This window comes from Nyctereutes procyonoides, unplaced genomic scaffold, assembly GCF_905146905.1.
Source record: "Nyctereutes procyonoides isolate TBG_1078 unplaced genomic scaffold, NYPRO_anot_genome, whole genome shotgun sequence".
NCBI lineage: Eukaryota > Metazoa > Chordata > Mammalia > Carnivora > Canidae > Nyctereutes > Nyctereutes procyonoides.
Genome location: NW_026575140.1, coordinates 46,253,210 through 46,277,123, shown reverse-complemented (window position 1 = coordinate 46,277,123; position 23,914 = coordinate 46,253,210). Strand labels below are relative to the sequence as shown.

General features: G+C 38.9%; 2 protein-coding genes across 6 annotated transcripts in view; one reads left to right on the top strand and one right to left on the bottom strand.

Annotated features, from left to right (window-relative positions):
- LOC129497394 (ESX-1 secretion-associated protein EspI-like) overlaps positions 1–23,914 on the top strand; it is a 97,564-nt gene that overhangs the window by 21,447 nt on the left and 52,203 nt on the right. For 2 of the 5 annotated variants that reach the window (XR_008661930.1, XM_055306257.1), the window contains exon 3: positions 7,971–8,736. The exons of the other annotated variants lie outside the window; for them this stretch is intronic. Coding sequence is in view for 1 of the 2 variants with exons in the window: in XM_055306257.1 (XP_055162232.1) it covers positions 7,971–8,011 (41 nt within the window). In the remaining variant the exon portion in view is untranslated. Of the gene's footprint in view, positions 1–7,970; positions 8,737–23,914 lie in introns of those variants that run through there. 5 annotated transcript variants of the gene reach the window in all.
- Positions 18,330–23,914, bottom strand: part of IL23R (interleukin 23 receptor) — a 60,672-nt gene continuing 55,087 nt past the window's right edge. The window contains exons 10-11 of the mRNA XM_055306253.1: positions 22,616–22,706; positions 18,330–18,983 (exon numbers count right to left, since the gene is read on the bottom strand). Coding sequence (XP_055162228.1) covers positions 18,330–18,983; positions 22,616–22,706 — 745 coding nt within the window. The remainder of the gene's footprint in view (positions 18,984–22,615; positions 22,707–23,914) is intronic.

Here is a 23,914-nt window from a genome sequence, read left to right as displayed (position 1 = left end):
CACTCCCCACAAAAAAAAGTCTCCAAACTGCCATTAGGCAGAGTTGTCACATCAGGCTGCTCACAGAGAGTGCTCATGCTGCTGGCTATACTTGTATCTGAAGCCCAACTTCATGAGGAAGTTTATTATATAATTTAAAATATATACAGATTTGGCTGAGGTGTTGTGGAAAATGAGTGTTTTTAAAGCAGTAATTCTCTACAGATGTAGTGAAACAGTGGGACTCCTGCACCCCAATGTTCACAGCAGCAGTGTCCACAATAGCCAAACTGTAAAAGGAGCCATTATGTCCTTCAATGAATGGATGTCCAGATGAATTGGATAAAGAAGATGTGGTATATATACATACAATGGAGTATTAGCCATCAGAAAGGATGAATGTCTACCATTTGCCTCAATGTAGATGGAACTGGAGGGGTATTATGCTGAGTGATAGTAAGTAAGTAAATAAGTAAGTCAATCGGAGAAAGACAATCAGGATATGGTTCCACTCATGTGGAATAGTGAAAGGGACTATAAGGGAAAAGAGGGAAACTGAGTGGGGAAAAATTAGAGAGGAAGACAAACCATGAGAGACTCCTAACTCTGGGAGACAAATAAAAGGTTGCAGAAGGGGAGGTGGGTGGGGGAATGGGGTAACTGGTTGATGGGCATTAAGGAGGGTACTTGATGGGATGAGCACTGGGTGTTATACTATATGTTGGCAAATTGAACTTAAATAAAATATAAACAAATAAAGCAGTAGTGCTCTAAAGAATTTTTTAAGAGTTTATTTATTTACTCATGAGAGACACAGAGAGGCAGAGATATAGGCAAGGGGAGAAGCAGGCTCCTTGCAGTGAGCCTGATGCAGGACTTGATCCCAGGACCCCAGGATCACTATTTGAGCCGAAGGTAGATGCTCATGCACTGAGCCACCCAGGTGCCCCTATTTTTTGTTTTAAAGATTTTATTTATTTATTTGAGAGAGAACATACCAGCTCATGCCAGCGGGATGTGTGAGGGCAGGGATGGGGAGAGGAAGAAGCAGGTTCCCTGCTGAGCAGGGAGTCCAAAGCTGGCCTATCCCAGGATCCTGAGGTCACGAACTGAAGTCAGATGCTTAACCAACTGAGCCACCTAGGTGCCCCAAAAAATATTTTTAAGATTTACTTTCCCTAGGTGTGTGTATTCCAGCCTTTTAGAGAGCCATGTGATTCTTCATGTACAATGCTTAGAAATCAATAAAGAATAACAAAGCTTACAGATATAATGATTGACCCAAATAAGAAAGAAAATGGAAACAGAGCCAAGGGAGATACAAATATTGGAGTTTTTGTTTTTATTTTATTTAATATTGGAGCTTATAGACATGATTTTAAAATAACTAGTAGGGGCAGCCTGGGTGGCTCAGTGGTTTAGTGCTGCCTTCAGCCCAGGGCCTGATCCTGGAGACCCGGGATCGAGTCCCATGTCAGGTTCCCTGCATGGAGTCTGCTTCTCCCTCTGCCTGTCTCTCTCTCTCTCTCTCTCTCTCATAAATAAATAAAATCTTAAAAAAATAAAAATAACTAGGAGAATATGTTTAAGAGATTAAATGACAAGATGGAGAATTTTGGCTGAGAGCTAAAAACTAAAAATCAAGTGGACATTCTAGAACTGAAAAATACAAAGTACTAAATGGATTGATTTAATAGTAGATTAGATGTGGCTAAAGAGAAAATAAGCAAATTGGAATGTAGGTCAGAATAAAATATTCTGACTGAAGCAGGGAAAGATCAAAGATGTAGGTAAAGGACATATGGGATACAATAAAGAGGTCTAACATACATCCACCTGGAGTCCAAAGAGAAAAGAGGGTTAATAGGACAAAATCCAGAATGTGTAAAAAGCTCCTAGCAGCAAACAACTCAAAAGAAAAATGGGCAAGAGACTTGAAAGACATTTCTACAAAAGGGTGTTATGGACTGAATTGTGCCCTCCCATTGATATGTTGAATTCTTAATCACTATTACCACAGAATATGACTGTATTTGGATATAGAATCTTTGAAGAAGTAATTAAGTTCAAATGAGGTCATTAGGATGGGCCCTGATCCATTATGACTGGTGTCCTTATAAAAACAGGAGATTGGAACACAGACACACACAGAGGGAAGACCATGTAAAAACAGGGAGAACCAGACATCAGCTACAAATCAAAGAGAGAGACCTCAGAAGAAACTAACCCTATTGACACCTTGATTTTGCACTTCTAGCTTCTAGAATTGTGAGACAATAAGTTTCTGTTGTTTAAGCCACCTAGTCTGTAGTACTTTGTTATAATAGTCCCAGCTAACTAATATAGAAGATATTTGCAAGGCCAAAAATACACAAGGAGTTCTACCTCATTAGTCATCAGAGAAAAGCAAATTAAAACCACGGTGTGATGCTACCATTTAAATGTCTAATAGTGCCAAGTGTTAACTATTACTAAAATTATTGGCTCAGTTTATAGATATTTATAAAACATTATCCCAGGGATCCCTGGGTGGCACAGTGGTTTGGCGCCTACCTTTGGCCCAGGGCGCGATCCTGGAGACCCGGGATCGAATCCCACGTCGGGCTCCCGGTGCATGGAGCCTGCTTCTCCCTCTGCCTATGTCTCTGGCTCTCTCTCTCTCTCTCTCTCTCTCTCTCTGTGACTATCATAAATAAAAATTAAAAAAAAAAAAAGGAAATGTGTCCTTTTGAAAAAAAAAAATTATCCCAGGCACTGTTGTAGAGAAAGGAAATTAAGGATGTGGTAAGCATTCAGGGCTCTTCTAATGAGATATATGGGTTCCACAAATAGGCTAACAACTGGTGTTCCTTCAGGGAGATGGTTTTAAAATAGAGGCTCAACATTTATACAGAGATGAGGCTACATCTGTTTGGAAGAACAGCGGAGAAGATCACAAGATCTGCCTCAACCCCTCCCCTACTATTCACAGCAATCCCACTCTAGCCTCAAACTCATCAAAACAGAAGTGTGCAAATAAGGCTGGCTTTATGGGTGTGTGACCTGTACAGTTGTACAGGCCACATACTGAATAAAGACCTGTGCTTAGTTTAATTTTTGCTATTGACTTCTAGGAATTCTTAATAATTTTTAAATAAGGGACCCCACATTTTTCTTTCTTTCTTTCTTTCTTTCTTTCTTTCTTTCTTTCTTTCTTTCCTTTCTTTTTTTTTTTTTTTAAGATTTTACTCATTTATTCATGAGAGGCAGAGACATAGGCAGAGGAAGACGCAGGCTCTTTGCAGGGAGCCCGAAGTGGGACTTGATCCTGAGATCAAGGGATCAAGGGACTCAAGATCCCAGGGACTTGACCTGGGATCATGCCCTGAGCTGAAGGCAGACGCTCAACCACTGAGCCACCTAGGCATTCCAAGGGCCCCACATTTTCATTTTGCACAGGGCCCTTAGTTTAGGTAGCTGGTCCAGCCTGCAGCTAACTACACCTGCAATTCTTATAGCCGTTTAGCACACTCCTTAGGAGTTTTATATGGCCAGGTTGTTGTAGATGGAGACTCTGTGGGCCTACTCCAGAACTACTGAATTAGAATCTGTATTTTAAAAGTTCTCCTGGCAATTTAATGCTCATTAAAGTCTGAGAAGTGTTCCTTGAGTGCCCCTCCTCCCCTATATGTGCTGATAGTAAAGCTAACCCCTCAGCTCCTCTGGTGGGCATGTGACTTGGCATGGCCAATAAGAGCATTGCATTCCTGTGCAATAGTGATTGGTTTAATTTTTTTTAAATTTTTAGTTATTTATGATAGTCACACGAGAGAGAGGCAGAGACACAGGCAGAGGGAGAAGCAGGCTCCATGCACCGGGAGCCCGACATGGGATTCGATCCCGGGTCTCCAGGATCGCGCACCGGGCCAAAGGCAGGCGCCAAACCGCTGTGCCACCCAGGGATCCCTAGTGATTGGTTTAGAGATACACACGTGATGCATGTAATGCCAAACACACTATTGGAATTTATGTAGGAACTACTCAGCTGAGACCATCTCTTTTCCCCTGGGGCTGCTAGCAGTAAGAGTGACCTGAGTCTGGAGTTGTTGTGGCTACTGCATGAAGCCTAAAAATAAAACCAACATTATGGAAAGACAAGCTAAGAGATTGGGAGAAACTGAGACTTGATGCTATTGCCTTAGCACCTGGGTCAGAGTGTACTTGAAGTTAAATCTACCCCTGAACTTTTGAGTTACTTGATCCAATAAATTTCCATTTTCATTTAAGTTCGATTGAGTCAGGTTTTCTACTCTTTAGTACCCAAAGAGACCTGATGGATAAACTCCTGTTCATTTCTACATAAGGTGACTCTCAGAAATAGATAAATATGTTTCACTGTAATCATATGTGCACATCAGTATAGGTGCACTTTTTGCTTGAACTATCCAGTTTGGTTATCAAGTTACAGAAATTCAGTGGATAATTACCAAATTTCCCCTTCATTTTACGTTAAGTGATACCAGTCCTGGATCAAAAATATTTTTTCTTTGCTTGTGTTTTTCTGCTATTTCAAAACATGCCTTTCAGTTGTAGTTATGAATGAATTACCAGTCAATTTTAATGTGTAAATAACGTGTTTTCTTTTGGGCTGTAACTTCCTTGGGCAGGAAGGACAAGCAGAAATTGGACATTTCTCCAATGCCTGCCCTTCCCCTCACACCCTTATTCTTTTTGACCTTTAATTGTTGCTTAAGTTCTATTATCTTAAGGAAATGATTAACCAACCTTTTTTCTTTAATACAATATCAGAGGTTTTTTTCCTTCAAAACTTGCCAAACTAAGTTTTATTTATTTCTGACTACCTGGTAGGTAGCTCAATGCCTTGCATAAAGTATTTTCTCAATATGTGTTTACTGAATTCTGTTAAATTATGTCTACACACACTCATAAGCAGGCTAAAGTTGATAATGTTTGTTAAGGTAACAAATCTAACTTTGAATATAGATCATTAGACCTAGAAGAGACTGAGAGATTCTTTAGCTGAACCCTTTTATTACACTCTCTGTTTCTCCCTCTGTATCTCCCTTCCTTCCTCCTTTCCTCTCTCTTTCCCTTTTCCTCCCTGCCTGCCTTCTGTCTGTCTTTTAGGAATAAAACGTTATAGATACAACTAAAGCCTGCCCTACTCTTCTCTCTCTTTCTGCCCTCCCCTCTAGGTAAGTTGTATGGTGAAGTTGGTGTGTATCAACCCAGTGTATGATTTATACTTTTATGGTGTATTTTAATGTCTGAAAAATTTTATAAATGGAATCATATTAATGTATCCTTTTGCAGTGTGCTTTTTTCCCCCACTCATTCTTATATTCTTGAATTTATCCCCATTGATAGATGTGGATTAGCTCTAGAACAAGCTTGTACATGAGCACAAGGAAGCATGTATATAGCTGCTCATTGTGACATTGTTAGTAATAGTGAAAAAGTCAAAACTACTCAATGTAGGGGAATGCATGAGCTATTTCCTATAATGGAATGCCAATCCACATTTAACACAGAACTTCTGTGTTTTACATGGTCCAGAGAGGTTATGTGAAAAACAGATGCCACTCAGGTGCCTAATAGGAAACCTGAACCTGTACTCAGGACTCTAGGTTGAAACCTAGTACTCTTTTTTTTTTAACCTTATATTTTGAAATAACTTCAAACAAAAAAATCATTGAAAACAATACATACAAAGAATTCCTATATATTTTACCAGTTTATTTTTAATATTTTATCACTGTTTCCCCCCCCTCTCCTTCCCTCTTCTTTTTTTGATAAAATTTCTCTCTCTTTAAAAAAAATTATCTGAATATAGTTGACACAGAATGTTACATTAGTTTCAGGTATACAATATAGTAATTCACCTTCTCTGTGCTTTATGCTATGGTCACCGCAAGTGAAGCTACTATACATACAACTCTGTTACATCGCTGATTATATTCCCTGTGCTGTGCCTTTTATTCCCATGATTTATTCATTCCATATCTGGAAGCATGTTTGTTAAAATTTCTTTACTAAGCCATCTAAGAGAAGTTGTTTGCATATATTATTGTCTTTTAGCTATACTACAATATGTGTTCATATAGATAAAGATACATTTTTAAGCATTCACATTACAGATATCAAATGCAGTAAATTTAACATCAATACAGCATTTTAAAAATAATCTAGTTTGTATTACTATTTTGTTGACTGTTCTAATAATAATCTCGACAGAAAATCTCCCCTCTTACTTACTCTTGGTATGGGATTCGATTCAGGATCATGTGATGCATTTGGTGGTCAAGCCTAGATTTTAAATGATTGTTATTACCAAAGCTGTAACTATTTTACAGGTGTGCCCTATGTAATTCCTCTTTTCACAAATACCTGCTGACTTTTATTCTTGGTGTAATTGGTATATTCTTGGTGCAGTACATATTATTATTACCAAGAATAAGATTCCAGCCTTGCATGCAAATGTTAATTTAAAGAACAATTTAAACAGCAACTCCCATACCATGAGGAATTCACAGTAGGACACAGTGAGGGACATGGTGGGACTGAGGTGACCTATTTCAGAAGCTACGCAAGAGATGCAACATCTCTCTGACTCAGTCTCCTCAGCTATAAGATGGAGATTATAATGCCTCACAAGAGGCTGGGAAGGTAAATAAGGCATGAGAAGAGCCCACTATAAATTTGTAGATACTTTTATAGTATCTATGATATAGATATCATTTATAGTAGATACTTTTTTTCAATTTGTGCACTGAGATTTAGTTTGTCAAGTGTATGTGCTAAAGGTTATGGCAACTAGTAGCCTTTAAGCTTGTTCACACCAGGAGATGTGGGAGGTGACACTCAAGTCATTTTTTCCCCAGTTTATGACAAAGTTACCTGATTCCTGTGCAAACACAGATAAACTGCTTTCTCCTTTACACGTTTTACCACATAAAATTTCGTTCTGTGCAAAAGATTTTTGTTTATGTCGGCATAGGAAAAGAAATTTGCATCACTTCACTTGAACATTTTGGTTACCCATACTTTACTTACATTCTGAAGCTCATTCATGTAATTTAAAGGGATTTTTCTCTTCTTAGATAACGTGCAATATCTTTATCCAGGCAGAATTATTGAGATGGAAAGATAATAATTATATGCATTTATAAAAAGAAAAACATTAGAATTTGGTTTCTATTTTAGTCTTCCAAATAGGACCCACAATGAGTTGATAATGAAAGCTAGTGGTCCTTCACAGGCTTTTAAAATTTATGTTGTTTTCTTTCAGCTGAAAAGCATTTATTGCCGAGCTCTCTGTAATTGCAAAGAAATTGAAGTAGGGAGAAATTGTCAGGATGGCTTGAGATTTAACTCCAGTAATTTACTGAAAATAACATCAAATATATCTTTGTGTTATAGTCCCTATTCATATGAGGTAAATTAGTGTACACGATAAAACAAACACCATCATTGCTAATCATTATTAAAAGAAAGTGATACAGATTCTGGGAGCAAAATAGAAAGCTTTTTTTCTTTTTTATTCTAAGGGATTATAATAGGACTCTCTCTTTTTTTTAAAAAATTATTTATTTATTTATTTATTTATTTATTTATTTATTTATTTATTTATTTGATACAGATAGAGAGAGAGGCAGAGATACAGGCAGAGAGAGAAGTAGGCTCCCTATGGGGAGCCCGATGTGGGACTCCATCCCAGGACTCCGGATCACGCCCTGGCCAAAGTCAGACACTCAACTGCTAAGCCACCCTGGTGTCCCTATAATAGGACTCTCAATCATAAATAAATGCAATTTAAGAAGCTTAAGCGAAAAACTGTATGATAAAGGTTTTTCATATACTGTAAATCATGAAAGTGATTGAACTTTATTAATAATTAAGACCAAGGATACAGGTGCATTTAGCATTCTCTTTCCATTTCTCCTCTTTGGCCTTTTCTGCTCATGTTTATTCTTTTCACTCTATGTTTGCAGACCATCCTCTTTTTATTCTGGTCACATGGAGAAGAATATGATTGACAACAGCTTCTAAACTTTGCATCTAAAATTCTGTCACTGAAGAGAGTCTCTTTTTTCTAAAACTCCTGGGGAGAGACTTGGATTGGCCCAGCTTAGGTCAAGTTTGCACCTCTAGCCCAATTGTTATGACCAGAGGCAAGTCCTGGGGCAGGACTCATCCACATTGGATGAGGATACCTCACATTGATATGGGAGAGCTAAGTTTTTGTCTCATGGAGTCGAAGAATGAATCTTGCGGACAACGGAGAATGAGTAAAGTGATAGAAGTTTATTAAGCAAAGATACAGAGAAAGCTCTAAGAAGTGAGAGGGGACAACCCAGCAATTGCACTGCTGGGGATTTACCCCAAAGATACAGATGCAGTGAAACGCCGGGACACCTGCACCCCGATGTTTATAGCAGCAATGTCCACAATAGCCAAACTGTGGAAGGAGCCTCGGTGTCCATCGAAAGATGAATGGATAAAGAAGATGTGGTCTATGATACAATGGAATATTACTCAGCCATTAGAAACGACAAATACCCACCATTTGCTTCGACGTGGATGGAACTGGAGGGTATTATGCTGAGTGAAGTAAGTCAATTGGAGAAGGACAAACATTATATGGTCTCATTTATTTGGGGAATATAAAAAATAGTGAAAGGGAATAAAGGGGAAAGGAGAGAAAATGAGTGGGAAATATCAGAAAGGGAGACAGAACATGAAAGACTCCTACCTCTGGGAAACGAACAAGGGGTGGTAGAAAGGGAGGTGGGCGGGGGGTGGGGGTGACTGGGTGATGAGCACTGAGGGGGGCACTTGATGGGATGAGCACTGGGTGTTATTCTATATGTTGGCAAATTGAACACCAATAAAAAATAAATTTATCAAAAAAAAGTGAGAGGGGTCTGGACAGGGTTGCCACTGAGGGCTTTTTGGCTGGCCTTTTATTGAGAACCTAGCCAGGGAGCCCACAGCCTTGAGATTTCTTTGTTCTGTCTCGAGTGATTGACATATGGTGAATGAATATGGTCTGGTGAATCTCTGTGATTGCTTGCTAACCATCAAAGAGAGGTACTCTCTAGTATTTTGGAGCTAGGGAGCCTAATTTATTTATTTATTTTTGTTTTTATTGTCTTATCTTTGTTTCCTTGGGATGGGTAGAAGCCTGACTCTGGGACCTCTCCAGTGTCCTTGGGATTTATAGGAGCCCACAGATTTATGGGAGCTCTTTCTCTGCCTAGCCCCATCTGCCCCTAGCTCATTCCTACAGTCAACTGCAGCCTGCTGACCAGGGTGACACCAAAGAAACATGTGGAGAAGGAAAGGGGTAGTTTTTAGAAAAGGGAAAGTGGGGAGACAATATATGACCACCATAAGGGTGTACTCTATCCACTCTTTGAAAAAACAATTTCTGATGGCCTATTGCATTCATTTTGATTAATTCAGATACAGATAGCAGGACAAGCAGTGATTTAAACAGTGATTTAAAAGTATTATTCTTGGAGCACTTGGCTCGTTGAGTCAGAGGAGCATGAACTTTTGACCTTGAGGTCATGAGTTTGAGCCCCATGTTCAGTGTAGAGATTAAATAAATCTTTAAACAAATAAATAAAAATAGTAGTCTCATCTTAAAAGTAAGAGATAGATGCTCCAGGGAAGCTCCTCAAAATCATCTGGGACATGGCCTTCTTCCATCTTTCTGCTCCACTATACCCAGTGCATAGCTTCTATCTCCAGGACACCTTATGGTCCCACATGGCTGCTGGAGCTCTAGCTATCATGCCCAATTTCCAGTCAGGAAGGAGGAAGGGGGAGAGAGGAGGGGAAAAGATTTATCCATTTGTCTGACTCCCTCTTTAAAAAAACTTCCTGGAAATCCTTCTAAGCCTTGTTGCTTCATTGCTAGAGGAGCTCTGTTAAGTAAGAATGTGAGAATAGTTGTTGAATAGACAATTAGCAGTCTCTATCATATTTACTATGAGACAGATACTGGTAAATGGGAACACAATGAATATGATATGTAAAGAGACACCCATAGCCAGTCCCTAAGGTGGCACAAGATGAGGGGAAGAGTCCAGTACCAGGTGGAGACATTAGCCTGACAGGGAAAATGTGTACCTCTTTGTTTTATGGAGCTAAGGGGAGAAGATAGGTGAACACAAGTTTGTAGATGGGGTAAAGTGAGGGGAAAGGGCTTCCACTGATCCACATCAGTTGTCTCTGAGAAGAGAAGGTGATGGAAGAATTGCTGCTAAAAAATAGTGAACAAAGGCAAAAAGTTTCTTTTCACAAGGAGGAACAATTAAATGGATGGTTCTCAACCCTAGCAATGCATAAAATACCCACATGAAAAAATATCAATGAGGCTGGCATGGTGAGCAGGCTTTGGTAATTTTTTTCCAGGTGATTCTAATGTTTAGGTGAGTGAGAACCACTGGTCCATTTCTAAACAGCCAATTTGGTGTAGGTTGTAAGAGATCTGGACTAGGAGTCAGGAAAGTAGGAATTGCACCCTGCACATATCACCAAACCAACCTCCAGCTTCACTTAGAAAATGAAGATTTTCTAAATTGAAACACAATTAGATGGCAACATTTGAAACATTTGAAACAACAAGTAAATAAGCACATTCTATGCAATATCTCTACTTGGCTATTTTAGGTAGAATTTAGTGACATTTCTTAAGCTAAAGTTCCTATCAACTATGGGAATGCCCAGTCTTTTAGAATTCAGCTGTTGTTTTTCTGAGTAAGCTATTTAATTAATGTTCTGTAAGGTGAAGCCCCTGTTTGCTCGTTTTCTTTAATATATTACGTAATTCACCTGGCCCTGGTTATCAGCCAGAGAGCTATCTAATTAGCACGGTGGCTCAAAACATTTCCTCTTGAAGAATTGAAAGATATTGTTTGAGTACTGAGGTATTGTTAACTGCACCATATGCATCCCTTTGAAATAACGGTTTTGGTCAAAAGTAAAAAAGGTGGTTGAAAAATCTGTCATGTTGAAATGATCTAAGGAATAAAAGAAAACTGCACAGTTGAAAAGAAAAATGCTTCTGTTTATATCATATGATTGCTTTCTCATCAATTAACTTGGTGGCAGAGAAGCAACAATGATAGTGATAAAATAATAGAGTGTTATGATAGAGCCTCAGAAAATACATTGAGGTCTGAAAGCTATTGGATACCTTCATGCAATATTGATCTCCTTCTCATATGAAGCAGATGGAATTAATAGATTGGACCATTGTTTATTCATTCATTCTTTCAAGAAACATTTGTGGAGCACCCCACTATGTGGCAGGCACTCTTCTAAGCATTAAAGATTTATGGTAAGAAAAAGCAGACAAAATTCCTGCCCTCCTGGATCTTTAATTATAGTAGGTGAGAGTGAACAGATTAATGTCTAAAATATGCAGCATACTTGATTTTAGATAGTGATGAGTGTTTTGACAAAGGAAAAGCAAAGGAGAAGGAAGTATGGGCTGTGGTTGGAGGGTTGCAATTTTAGATGGAGTGACTAGGGAAGGCTTAAAGGTAGTGTGTTCATGAGCATTGCAACAATCTTAGAGAAGAGCATTCCAGGAAGAGGGAATAGCAAGAGCAAAGGCCGTGAGGTACTTACTGGGTGGCCGGTGAGACAGACAGTGGTAAACTAGGTAGGGCCTCATAGGTCACCATAGTGACTTACACTGCTATTGCTTGTGGGATAGGAAGCTGTTCCAGGTTTTAAACAGACCAGTATTGTTTTAGCAGGATCTTTTAGGTACATACAATTGTGCTGTTGAAGATAGACTTTAGGAGACTTTTGCAATAACCCAAGCAAGGGGTAATAGTGATTGAACTAGGGTGATCAAATTGAGGTAGTAAGAAGTGATTTAATTTCTGGATATATTTTGAAGGTAGGGTGGATAGGATTTCCGGATAGAGTAGACATGAAGAATGAGAACAACAGCAACAAAGAGAGTCAAGGATAATACCTAGATTTGTGAGCATTGGAAAAATGACAATACTATTTACTGAGATGGGGATATCTGTGAGAGCAGAAGGCTTAACAGGTCATCTCATTTGGGTGTTACGGGCCATGAGGACGTACAAATGGATGTCAGACAGACTGTTGAGTGAGTCTGGAGTTCAGGGTAGAAGCCAGACTAATATGTTTTCATGATGTGTAGATAGAGAGTACTTAAAGCCACAAGAATTGATGACATCACCAAAGGAGAAATGAAGGCCTGAGCTGTGGGGTCTCCAATGTTTATGTGACAGAGACACTAGGGGAAAGCAGACAAAGAGGCTGAGAATGAGTGGTCAAAGAAAGAGGTCATGGCTTATGGTGTCTGTAGAGTGAAGTGAAGAAAGTATTGAAGGAAGCAGAAAGGGTCAGGTAATCAAGTCTTTTAGCAAGGTACACCAAGGTCAGAATCCCTGTTACAGAAAATAGGACAAGGAGAGAACACCTGAAACTCCAGTGATTGCCCAAGGTCACACAGTTGGCGTGGGGTAGATCTGAAATGAAAACTCCTGGTTGTTTGACCTTAATCCAAGATCTTAAAGGGAAAATAAAATAAGAAAGTTTAGTTCACCTACTTGCAACAGCAGGTACATTTGTAGTTCTATGAGCTTTTTTGCAATTTCTTTGCTAAATGAGGATTTCCATTGCTTAGCAAAACAAAATAAACAAAATGGAAATTTAAAAAACCCCACAAGAGTTTTAAAGAGCGTTTTTGAAAATGAACATTTCATTGAAGTGATGAAGATAAGTTGAATCTACCATATATTGTGTTTCCAAAGCAATTCTGGGTTTGTCTTTTTTTTTTTTTTTTTTTGTGCATTACAATTGCTTTTCCACGTTGCTCAGGGCTTTAGTAAGCTCCCTCTCATCTCTCACAGGGTTCTGCATAGGCTTCCTCTATTCAATCAATTGCAGTCTCCAAAGTGGCACATTGAAGGGAATGTGCAATGAATACTAAAAAAGGAAAAATGAACCTGCAAATACATGGCAGCTGGCAGCTTCTTAAAATCCTAATCTCATTTAATGAAATACTAATGATTTTCAGTTTCAGCAACAGAGACCAAAAAAACAAACCAACAAACAAACAAAAAAAAAACTTCTATATTGAATACCAAAGGGCCAAAATAGGGCCAAACTTCATTTAAATCCAGATAAGAAGAGGTTTGGGGTGAGTATCACATCCTTTAGTATCTAGTGAATATCAAATTTTGCATGCTTACTAGGAAGTCCTAAACACCGAAACAAAAGCAGGAGTACGGTGGGAATTGAGGGTCAGTGCTGCTTAGTAGGTGGACAGCACTGGTCCTGCACTCCCTAACAGTGCTTGCTTTGCAGGTCCTCTAGTGCTCTTTCCTCACCTCCTCTTTACTCCACACGTCTACCAGCTACCAACATTCCCTGCCTCTCTCTACTGTCCTATACCTCATATTCCCATTCTTGCTGAATCCATTTAGGCATCTATCCCTCCCTCGCCCACCCTACCCGCCAACTGGTTTTCATGTGTCTGTAAGGATTTATATACAAAAGGAATTATTACAGAAATTTTTTTTAAAGATTTTATTTATTTATTCATGAGAGACAGAGAGAGAGAGAGGCAGAAACATAGGCAGAGGGAGAAGCAGGCTTCCCGCAGGGAGCCTGTTGTGGGACTTGGTCTGCAGACCCAGGATCACGACCTGAGCCAAAGGCAGACCCTCAATCACTGAGCCACTCAGGTGCCCCCAGGAATGGGTTTAATAGTGAAAAATTGGAAACAATCTAAATGTCCATTAACAGAATAGGAAAATATATTAAAACACATTTATTCTATGGAATACTATTCAACTGCTGAAAAGAATAAGACAAAACTATATATAACATGTGAGGATTTCTAACATATATTGCTAGGTGAAAATAGCAAGTCACAGAGCAATACCATATGTTAACCATTTGGGTTAAAAAAAAAAGGAAAGAAAAACATTAACTTGTTGAGAGTCACTACTTGAGATGAAGGGGGTGGGGCACAGGAAGCAGGGGTGTGAAGAGGTACTGTCACTTTTCATCCCATTTACAGTTTTTTAAAGTGTTTTTTCATGAATTACCATGTAGCTTAAAAATTAAGTTTAGAAATGTCACTGTTGTATTCTTTCTCACTTCTAATAATATTCTCAAACAGGATATGAACAGAAAGAAAACGGTCAGGTTTATTGACTTCCGTATCTCACACTTGGGTTCCAGGGCTTGACTACGATTTCCTTCCTGTGCTCTGATAGAATCACTAGCTTTAGGTATGCCTTTATGGTAGAAACAGCATTTTGTTTTGCTTGAATTTTTGACCCAATAATCTCAGGAGAGAGCTATGTTTCTGTAATACTTGTGTAGTATCGTGGGCTTTTTTTTTTTCTTTTCGTAAAGTTAGGCCAGAATCCTCTTACCACCCCAAACAAAAAATAGACCATTTAAGAAAAAGTTCTTAATGTGCTGCTAAATGCTAATTATAAATATTAGAGAATAGGTTGTTTTCCTGAATATAAGCATAAAGGAAATGCAGCTTCAGAAATTTGATGGAAATACGAGATATAAAAGATGCAGAGTATTTATCCTAAATTAAGTTGAAAAGTGAAATTAGCAAAATGGCTAAAGGAGTTTTAACATGAAACATTAATTGGGATTTAATGATGTAATTTTAGCCGTGAGGAAGAGACATAATAACATTCCGTCAATCCTTTGTTGGAGCTCCTTGTGATATTGCCTTAACTGTAGCTTCCAAGAATGAGGTACACAATCCATTCTAGGAATCAGAATCCAATTATTTTATATTGGTTTCATGCTTTTACCCAGAGAAATTCACAAATTATTTTTAATCACTTCTTTTATTTTAAATCAATAGTGTCTGCCAAGTGGATAACATTTCCCATTAAAACATCACCTTCTGTAATTGGTATAATTACTTTGTAAAGAGATAAACCGCAACGCAATTTGACAATCTTTGGGTTTATAAAATCTAATTATGTTCACTACACAATATTTTATTCTCAGTGATCACAAAAAGAGCATAAACTTGAACAAAACCCAAACATTTATGGTAAAATAATTGGAAAGAAACAAGTTAATTATTACATGTAGAACTGGCTCCATTACTCTCTGGGAGGAGCTCCTTTTTAGGCAACTGTTCAGGAAGTAAGGTTGTTTGAGGGTGTTCTGATCCCTTTCACCTAGGCTGGCAGTCTTGTGGTTGGAGATGGAGGGTACAATTCCAAGATACTGGCCTTTCAAGGAGGGCCAGAGCCCAGGTCACCCAGGTTTGGAAGAGAGAATCCCCAGACTGGGATTTTCATCCTACAAGCATAGGCTGATGCAGAAGAGGGTTGTTGGGGACAGGCATGACCTTCAACGTCTGTTTCAGCAGATTTGCTTTCACCTATTTTACATTTTGTGCTTCTGCAACAGATTTCATTTGGAGAAAGGGTATGAGTTGCTAAAATTAATTTTTGAAAACCTCTGCTCTATGCCATAGTCACGTGCTGCCTCTATGTCAAAGGGGGGATGACTGAAAAAATATAAAAAAGGGGGAAAAGGGCTGGAAAAACCCTTTGATTGAACCAGCAGGGCAAACAGCAGCCCACATTACATGAGAACCACATGCTAAAACTCAAAAGCCTTTTTATATCATCAATTGTTCTCTAACTTTGGCAAAAACACATCCCTAATTTTACAAAATGATAAAACACACATGTAAACCAAGAAAACAACCCCAAACTATACCTCACTTGTGCCTGTCCCTATTGCTTCAAGATAAGAAAAGGGAGGTCAGATGTGAAGAAAATACTAGAACAGGAGGGAATTGGATGTCCCTTAATCAGCTTTAGCATTGTCTGAAACTGGGGTTCCATTTTGCTTCAGCATCATTGAGGATTAATCTGCTTTTCTTTCTTTGCATTTCTCTCCCCTTCTTCCTTCTTCCTTTTCAACGGTATCTTAAGGGACTTTTCCTGCCTCTTTCTCTCTTCCTCCTGCTCCTTAACCCTTATACCAATAAGCATGACATCTCCATTTGGGAAGCAGCAACTTACAAACTCAGAGACTCAGAGAAAGAAAGTTAATAATAAGCAGGATGGAAGGATAAAAAGATTTACACACTTGTCCTCAAATCTACAGAAGATTCTGGGTGAGAAAGGGAGGTCGCGGAGGGGTGGGATGAGGGCCAACTTGTACAGGAGACAAAGAAGTAGAGATATTAGGTACTGGAGAATTTTTCCATAGAAGGAATTTAAAGTGGCAAGCTGATTCTTGCACACTGGCTCCTACCTGTGATTCAGATGGCAATGTCAGTGTCCCTTCCTGGGAGAAAGCTTCCCTGACTGCCCAGCAAAAAGTGGCCACCAAATCACTCTCCACTATATTACCTCATTTTACCTCTCTACACAAGATTTATTTATCTGGAATTTTTCTTCTTTATTTTTTTCTGCCTCTTTCCAGCCCTATTCTTATCCCCTTCCCCTAAAATATAAGCTCCTTGAAGAGCATATATTGTCTGTTTCTTGCTCCTAGAATATAAGCCCCAAGGCTTCAGGGACTTGGCTGATTTTATTAACATCTGTATTGCTCAAAGTGCCTTGCACATTCAATACTTCAATGGATAGTTGTTGAGAAAAAAAAATCATAGATAGAGGGACACCTGAGTGGCTCAGTGGTTGAACATATACCTTTGGTTCGGGGCATGGTCCTAGGGTCCTGGGATCGAGTTCCTCATCGGGCTCCCTGCAGGCAGGGAGCCTGCTTCTCCCTCTGCCTATGCCTCTGCCTCTCTCTTTCTGTCTTTCATGAATAAATAAATAAAATCTTAAAAAAAAGAATCATAGAAAGAAAGCCCTTTCTCACTGATGATGTTGCATTGTGATGAAGCAATGGAAATTTTCCCTGAGTTGGAGCAATGGCAGGCACATTGCTTCCACGATAGGTATAGCCCCAGTTTTTAGTCCATTGGGACCAACAAGAGCTAATGGCAAAGATGGAACTAGAAGTATCTTCTCTGTACTGAACAGTAATGTGGGTATGGAAAAGACACCATAGGAAGAGAAAGGAGCCTCCTATCTCCAGGAGACAAGAAGAGTTCTAAAGGAGGTGCTCACTGCAACGGAAGCATACATAGATCAACTAATGCTGCAATCCCTTAAGCTTAACAAAAACTTTTTTTGTCTTCATCATGTTGATAAACATCAAAGATTTGTCTCCGTCTTTTGCTGTTTCTTTTCCTTTTTTTGGAAGATTTTATTTATTTTATTCATGAGAGATACACAGAGAGAGGCAGAGGGAGAAACAGACTCCCCATAGGGAGCCCGATGTGGGACTCAGTCCCAGGATTCCAGGATCACGACTTGAACCCTGAGCTGGAGGCAGATGCTTAACCACTGAGCCACCCAGGCGTCCCTCTTTTGCTATATCTATACCAAGTACTACCTGCCTTTTTGCTTCACTCTATTCCCCATTCAAAGAAACTAAAGGAAAGGCATATGATCATTTACAAGTCAAGATATTTGATATTAGCATTTCATTAGTGATTTAAAATATACTTTTAGAATATGTAAAGTACAATAAACACACATATTTTAAGGTAAACAATAGAAATTCATAGCAAGGAGTACGTGTTTTAGACTGTGAATAGTAATGTTTCATTTTGGAAATGATGACTTTAGTAAATGATATAAAGTAAAGATTGTCAATGCAAAAAAAAAGTGAATTATAACAAATTGTTATACCCTGGACATTAAAGTCTTCATAAATAGAGTGACTATATGATTTATCATCCAAATGGGATGGTTCTAAGAGTGAAAGCATGCACTGGTTATAATTAACACTGTAACAACGGACCATAAACCAGCATAAACCAGAATGTATGGTCATCTTCTTCATGGGGACACTTAATGATAAGAAAACTGCTTTTAGGTTTTTTTTTATTTTTGAAAAAAACAAAGCAAAATAGTTATGAAAATTAAACTTTCTTCTCTCCTTGCAAACAAACACTAATGTCTCAATTTTTAAGAAGTATTCTCAATGTTTATTTCACCACCACATGCCATGTATTATTTATCTTTCGTACAATAGAGAGATCTGTGCCCTGTAATGAGGGGAAATAAAAAGGATATAATTATTGATACTTTTTTAAAATACAGAAGGTGTACCTAATATTAGTGCTTCCTTTGTGACTGTGAAATATGTTCTATCTTTGGATCTTAACTCTCTAACTTTAAAAAATAGGATAGAATTAAATTTATATTGAGGAGGAGATCCAGCTACAGATTGCAAGGCAGCTTTCCCATGTTAGCTTTGACTATGCAGCTTTACTTTTCCAAGAGTGAAATTGTATTGAAGTGGTTTTCCAAAATGTTTTGTGGAAAATAAGAATTAATAGATGGCAACTCCTCATTCATGATCCCCAAACAGGAAACAAATTCATCAGGCAAAAGGGTCTGTTCTGGAATAGTTTCGTTGGGTGAAGCATTTTCCAAGAGCATGGTTGTTTCTCCCTCAACTGAATTTTGCATGTCCAGAGGACTTCTTTCTCCTTGATTTAAAATGAGGCTTAATTCTTCAAGAAATAGTGTGTTGCTTAGCGAATTCATACTTGAGACAGAAAAAGCAAAATTAGGGTATTTTTTAAACCTGGCATCTCCCCCCAGGTCTGAGGAATCAGCCAGTGGTTTGAGAGTTGAGGAAGATGTTTCATCTTTTTTGCTGAGATGGTTTCCTCCAGTGAGAAAATTCGAAATCTGGGGTTTATACCCAGTGCTGAGACCAGGAATATACACAACTGTAGTGTTGGTGAGTAGTGAGTTTTGCAGGCAGTCTCTTGTCTCCAGGGATCCTGTATTCTTTTCCGTCTTGTAGTCTGTGGGTTTGTGTTCTTCTGGGAGAACGATTTCTATCTCTGTAATCACTGGATCAGCATATAGGACCTGTTCACTGGAATTATTATTCATAAATTCACTTTGTTTCTAGGAAGAAAGATTTTGTTTTTATTGTACAAAAGGTATTTAAAGGAGCTAACTGGATAATTAAATAAAGACTGGAATTCTGTTTTCTTTTTCCCCTCCCTCTTCTGATATTGTTTCTCTTCCCATACAATTTCCTCCTTTTGTTATCCTGCTCAATTCCAAATCTTTATTAAATGCTCCCACAAGAAGACTAAAGAGAGGAATAATAAAAATAGTCTCTGTTTTAAGAACATGTCTTGGTTTAAAATTTTTAAAGAGAAAGACATATCTTGCACATTAACTTGCATATTATTTCAGTACCTTTTAATATTTGGAAGTTTAATAAGTTGGAATATTTCTTAATATCATGGAGCCTTACTATGAGAAAATATCTCTGCTTAAATAAAAAAAAAGGAACATGGGATAATCTTGTTTTGTTTCTATTTTCAAATAATGTAGTAATAAATGCTTGGTGCTGAGGTTCTCACGGTGTGCAGCTACTCACACTTCAGATATGAACAGGAGGGTTGGTAAAGAAAGTTTTTATTTGTATAAAACCCTGATGACTCTTCTGGGTGAGAAAATGACTCAAGGCCTTGCAGCTGGTGGCTGGCAAATAACTCCCACCCAATGCTGTTATAAAATTATAGCCACTTGCCATGGACTGAGTGTTTGTGTTCCTCCAGAATTTCTGTTGAAGCCCTAATCCCTAGTGTGATGATAGTAAGAGGTGGAGCCTTTGATGGGTAATTAGGTCATGAATGTGGAACTTTCATGAATAGAATTAGTGCCCTTCCAAGAAGACACATGAGATTGTGATCTCTCCTTCTGCCCTGTGAGGATACTGCAAGATGGTGGCCATCTGCAGGAGAGCTCTCACCAGGAACTCAGCCTGCCTGTGTCTTAATCTTGGACTTAACAGCCTTCAGGACTGTGAGAAATAATGTTTGTTGCTTAAGCCATCCAGTCTCTGGTATTCTGTTATAGCAGTCTAAGCTGACTAGAACACTACCCCCTTAGTCTTTGGGTAGAAAACAAAACTTCATCTGAAGGTTCATTTCTAATTCCTAGGAGCCCAGAATGGGAAGGAAGTTTGGCAAAAAGGAAGAGCTTGACTAAAGCAGAATGAAGCATTGTTCAAATTTTCTTCAGGCTCAGCCTCCTTTGGGAACATGTCAGGTTTGGGTTGGAAAGGGCAGACAGGTAGTCAAATGTCAGATAAAAGCCAAAGAAACTAGATATGTTATAAGTAATGAAGAATGCAAAGTGGCTGTGTTCCATAGAAGGAGGCGTTTTCCATACTTGGGACTGGCCACTGAGTGATGTAGGTGGAAGTCAGAACACAGTGAAGGACACAGAAGAGCAACAGGGATCATTCCAGAGTGAAGACAATAAAGGAAGAAGAGGATCTGACTATCACAAGGTCAGGGACCATTCTCTGAGCCACAGATAATCCCCAGTTCCCTTGGATAATAGTGGGGAACAAGATAGAACTACCAAGTGGAAAGAATATCAAGATTACAGTATTTATTATCGGTAGTTTGATGAATATATGCTTGTCCTTCAGTTACTTGATAACTATGTACTTTGTTACATATGTGGGTCTGGTTGTGATCATGCCTCCACTACTGGTAGGCAACATTACCTCCTTCAAAATCAGCCACGTGCACACCCTTTCTCATCTTCAAGTATCCAGAAACAGGAATCCTCCCTTTGCCTAAGACAAACAAACCTTTCTACTTCATCCCGTTCGGCCATCCCCTCCCCTCTTCTTCACAGTCTTGTTTGATCAATATTCCCTCTTTCTCTGTAGTCGTAGTTGTTCTTAAGCCTGTCCAATTTAGTATAAACATACTTCTGATTCACATCCCTGTGAAGCTACTGTTGTTCCTTCATTGCATAAGGATACAAGAGCTGACCTTGTGTCAGCGTAGCTTCTCTACTTCCCTTTTAGAAGAATGTTTTCATTCTCAGCTTCTGCTTCCTCACTTCCTAAGCACTTCTGAATTCACCAGTGACCTCCCCCTTGTCACATTCCGTGGAATATAGACCCTCTACAAAGTGGCCAGCACCATGGATCCTTGCTTCTTGATGCATTACTCATTCTCTGACCCTCCTCTTCTGCCTCTCTTGTAGAGCCTGGTCTGTTCCAATGGAACTGCCCTTCGTTAACTCCTCATTGTCATTAGCAGTAGTTTTCAACCCCTTAACAGTGTTCTCAACCTCAGCTGCATAGTGGAATCACTTGGAAAACTTTGGATAATACCGATGCCTGCATCTCCCCATGCCCTCCCTCCCCTAGAGATCCTGGGATGTGACTGGGGCATCAGGATTCCAATAGGCAACCAAGGCTGAGAACTACTACCTTAGGGACTTCTCTGGAGTTTGGTAAGGAATTGGATAACAGGCTCATTAGAGTCTCAAACAAAACCACTTTTATTTGTTTTATAAATATTTGTCTTTCTCACATCTTTAGAACAAAGGGTTTCTAGGGGTGCCTGGGTGGCTCAGTCAGTTAAGTGTCCAAGTCTTGGTTTTGGCTCATGATCTCAGGGTTGTAAGATTGAGCCCCATGTTGGTCTCTGTGCTGAGCGTGGACCCTGCTTAAGATTCTCTCCCTCTCTCTCTGCCCCTTCCCCTCCACTCATGAAAAAAAGAAAAGAACAAAGGGTTTCTAGGCTGAAAAAAACTTTTTAAAAGTTTGAACACTATTGTTAACAGAATGAAGCCTGGGTTCTATAATGAGACCTTCTGTGATCTGATCACCACTCCAGCAACATACCAGTCACTCCTCATATCAAGCTTTTCAGTAAAGCAACAACTAACATGCTCTTCTCACTCTGTGCTTTTGCTCATGCTGTCCTCTCTTTTGAATGTTTTTTGTTTCTCGTAAGCAACTCCTCATTTTTCTATATGCTTCCTCTATATCCCTATCATGTTTGGTCACTGCAGTTACATCACTGCACTGCAATGCTTGGGTGATGAGTCTGTCCCATCAACTGGGTTTTGAGCCCCTTAATGGTGAAAGCAGAGTACCAAAAAGTAGAAAGAGCACACAGAGCAGAATCTTTCCCCTCCTCCATAATCAGCAGCAGTTCCTCCATATTTAGAAAAGTCCCCTGTAGTCTCCAGTATTTCCAGAACATCTTTCTCTTCATTTTGTGTTGGAAACCTGGCCCAGCCCTGGTAACATTATCTCCCACAGTCCTCTCACACTTATTTTCTCCAATCCTTTGAACCTCAGGACTGAAGCAGATCTCACCTGATTCTCCAATCTTATGTAAAACAGAAGCCCCTTTGTGTCTTTGAGCCTCATTTTATTGAGCTTTTCTGCCCTTCTCCTTCTGTCTCTCCCTGAAGTCATCTATCAGCTATTGGCCAGCAGGTGACTGACACCTGGCCCACAAACTTCCCCTTCTCTTTTCCCTTTTCGATAACATTGTTTCTTTCTTCCTTCTCTTTCCTTCCCTAAACTTTATTCCCTCATCTCTCTTAAGTATAATTTGAAATGTGTATATTCTGTTTTGACATATGTTTATACAATTATACTAAAACGTACACACATTTATTTAAACAGAAATTCTATTCTAATTATTGGATTGCACTCTTAGTCTTAGCAGCCACTTAGGTTTTATGTGATGTTGTTTGGTTACCTGTAACATTTTTACAACTTTACTATTTTCCATATTAGGAATATCTTCATGAAGCCACTTTGGTATTAGCAATAAGATTCTTCTTTTAATTCTAGGAAATAAAAATGACACATTAGAAGAAACATTTTACTTAAAGATTGGTACAGGCAATCACATAAGAGACCAGGAAATCAACTGGAATGGAATGCATAATAAAGATTAAACTTCCTGAGGCAGATTTCCACCTCTTACTTTAGAAAGTTAAGTGGGAAGTTGACTAAATATCTTTTCAGATTTTCCTCCTCTCTCTATTGCTCTGCTTTTCTCTAACGAGCCAGAACATTTCAAAACACTCACACTAGATTCAAGGTAAGTGGGAGAACCACCCGGGAAGTAAAACTGTATGCCTGTTACATATGGCTAACCATTATGGGCAGATATCACTGTGGAAAGGTTTGGAAAATGTAGGGGATATTTTATAGAGCTTTCCAAGTCGACTATAGCCACAGAAGAATATTGAAGAAGAGAATACCATATAATAAAACTGTGTAATTCTAGCTCCTCTAATTCTGAATTTGTACTGATTCCATATAGGGTTGAGGGGATTAGGGGTAGCTCCAAACATTATGTGGTTAGAGTAGGAAGCTGGAGAAGTTGTCCTGCAATTGTATGGCACAGTGAGAATACTGGTTTTTACTTAGGCTTGTGTGCTTAGTAAGGACCACTGGTTTGGGGTGATGTAAAGAAAAGGGAGAAGCCGTGAGCACCCCACTTCTTCCCCAAGCCACCCTTGGCACTGCCACTGTGTTAGGAGCACGTCCTGCATTTATAGTACAAATTGATTTGGGCAGAGGTTGTAACAGGGACTTAGACTACACTGATCTCTGGCACATTTTTACCTGTAAACAACGTACCTGTTCACAATAGACCAGCCTTGTTTATCTGTTTAAGCAGGTTTTCTAAGAACTTTTACTGGGTAAAAACCAAAATGCTAACTGAACTTTGCTCACTCAATTTGACCTTGAACTGTAGGGTAAAAATAATTTCTTTACACATATTTATACAATGTTTTATGATTCAGCTTTTTTACTAATTCACACTCTCCTTCTATACCTAAAATTAGACCAAATTAGTAAGTTGATGCTGTTACAGAAAAGTTTTTATACAGCATGCTGATATAGTGAGAACATTTATGTATACACACACACATATAGGTCTACCCATTCTTGGTTTCATTTTAAAACGTTTTGCCCTTGGTTTTCCAGTTTTGTTTCTGAAGTAAGGCTTTTATAAGTAATGTATAATTATAGTAAATAGCAG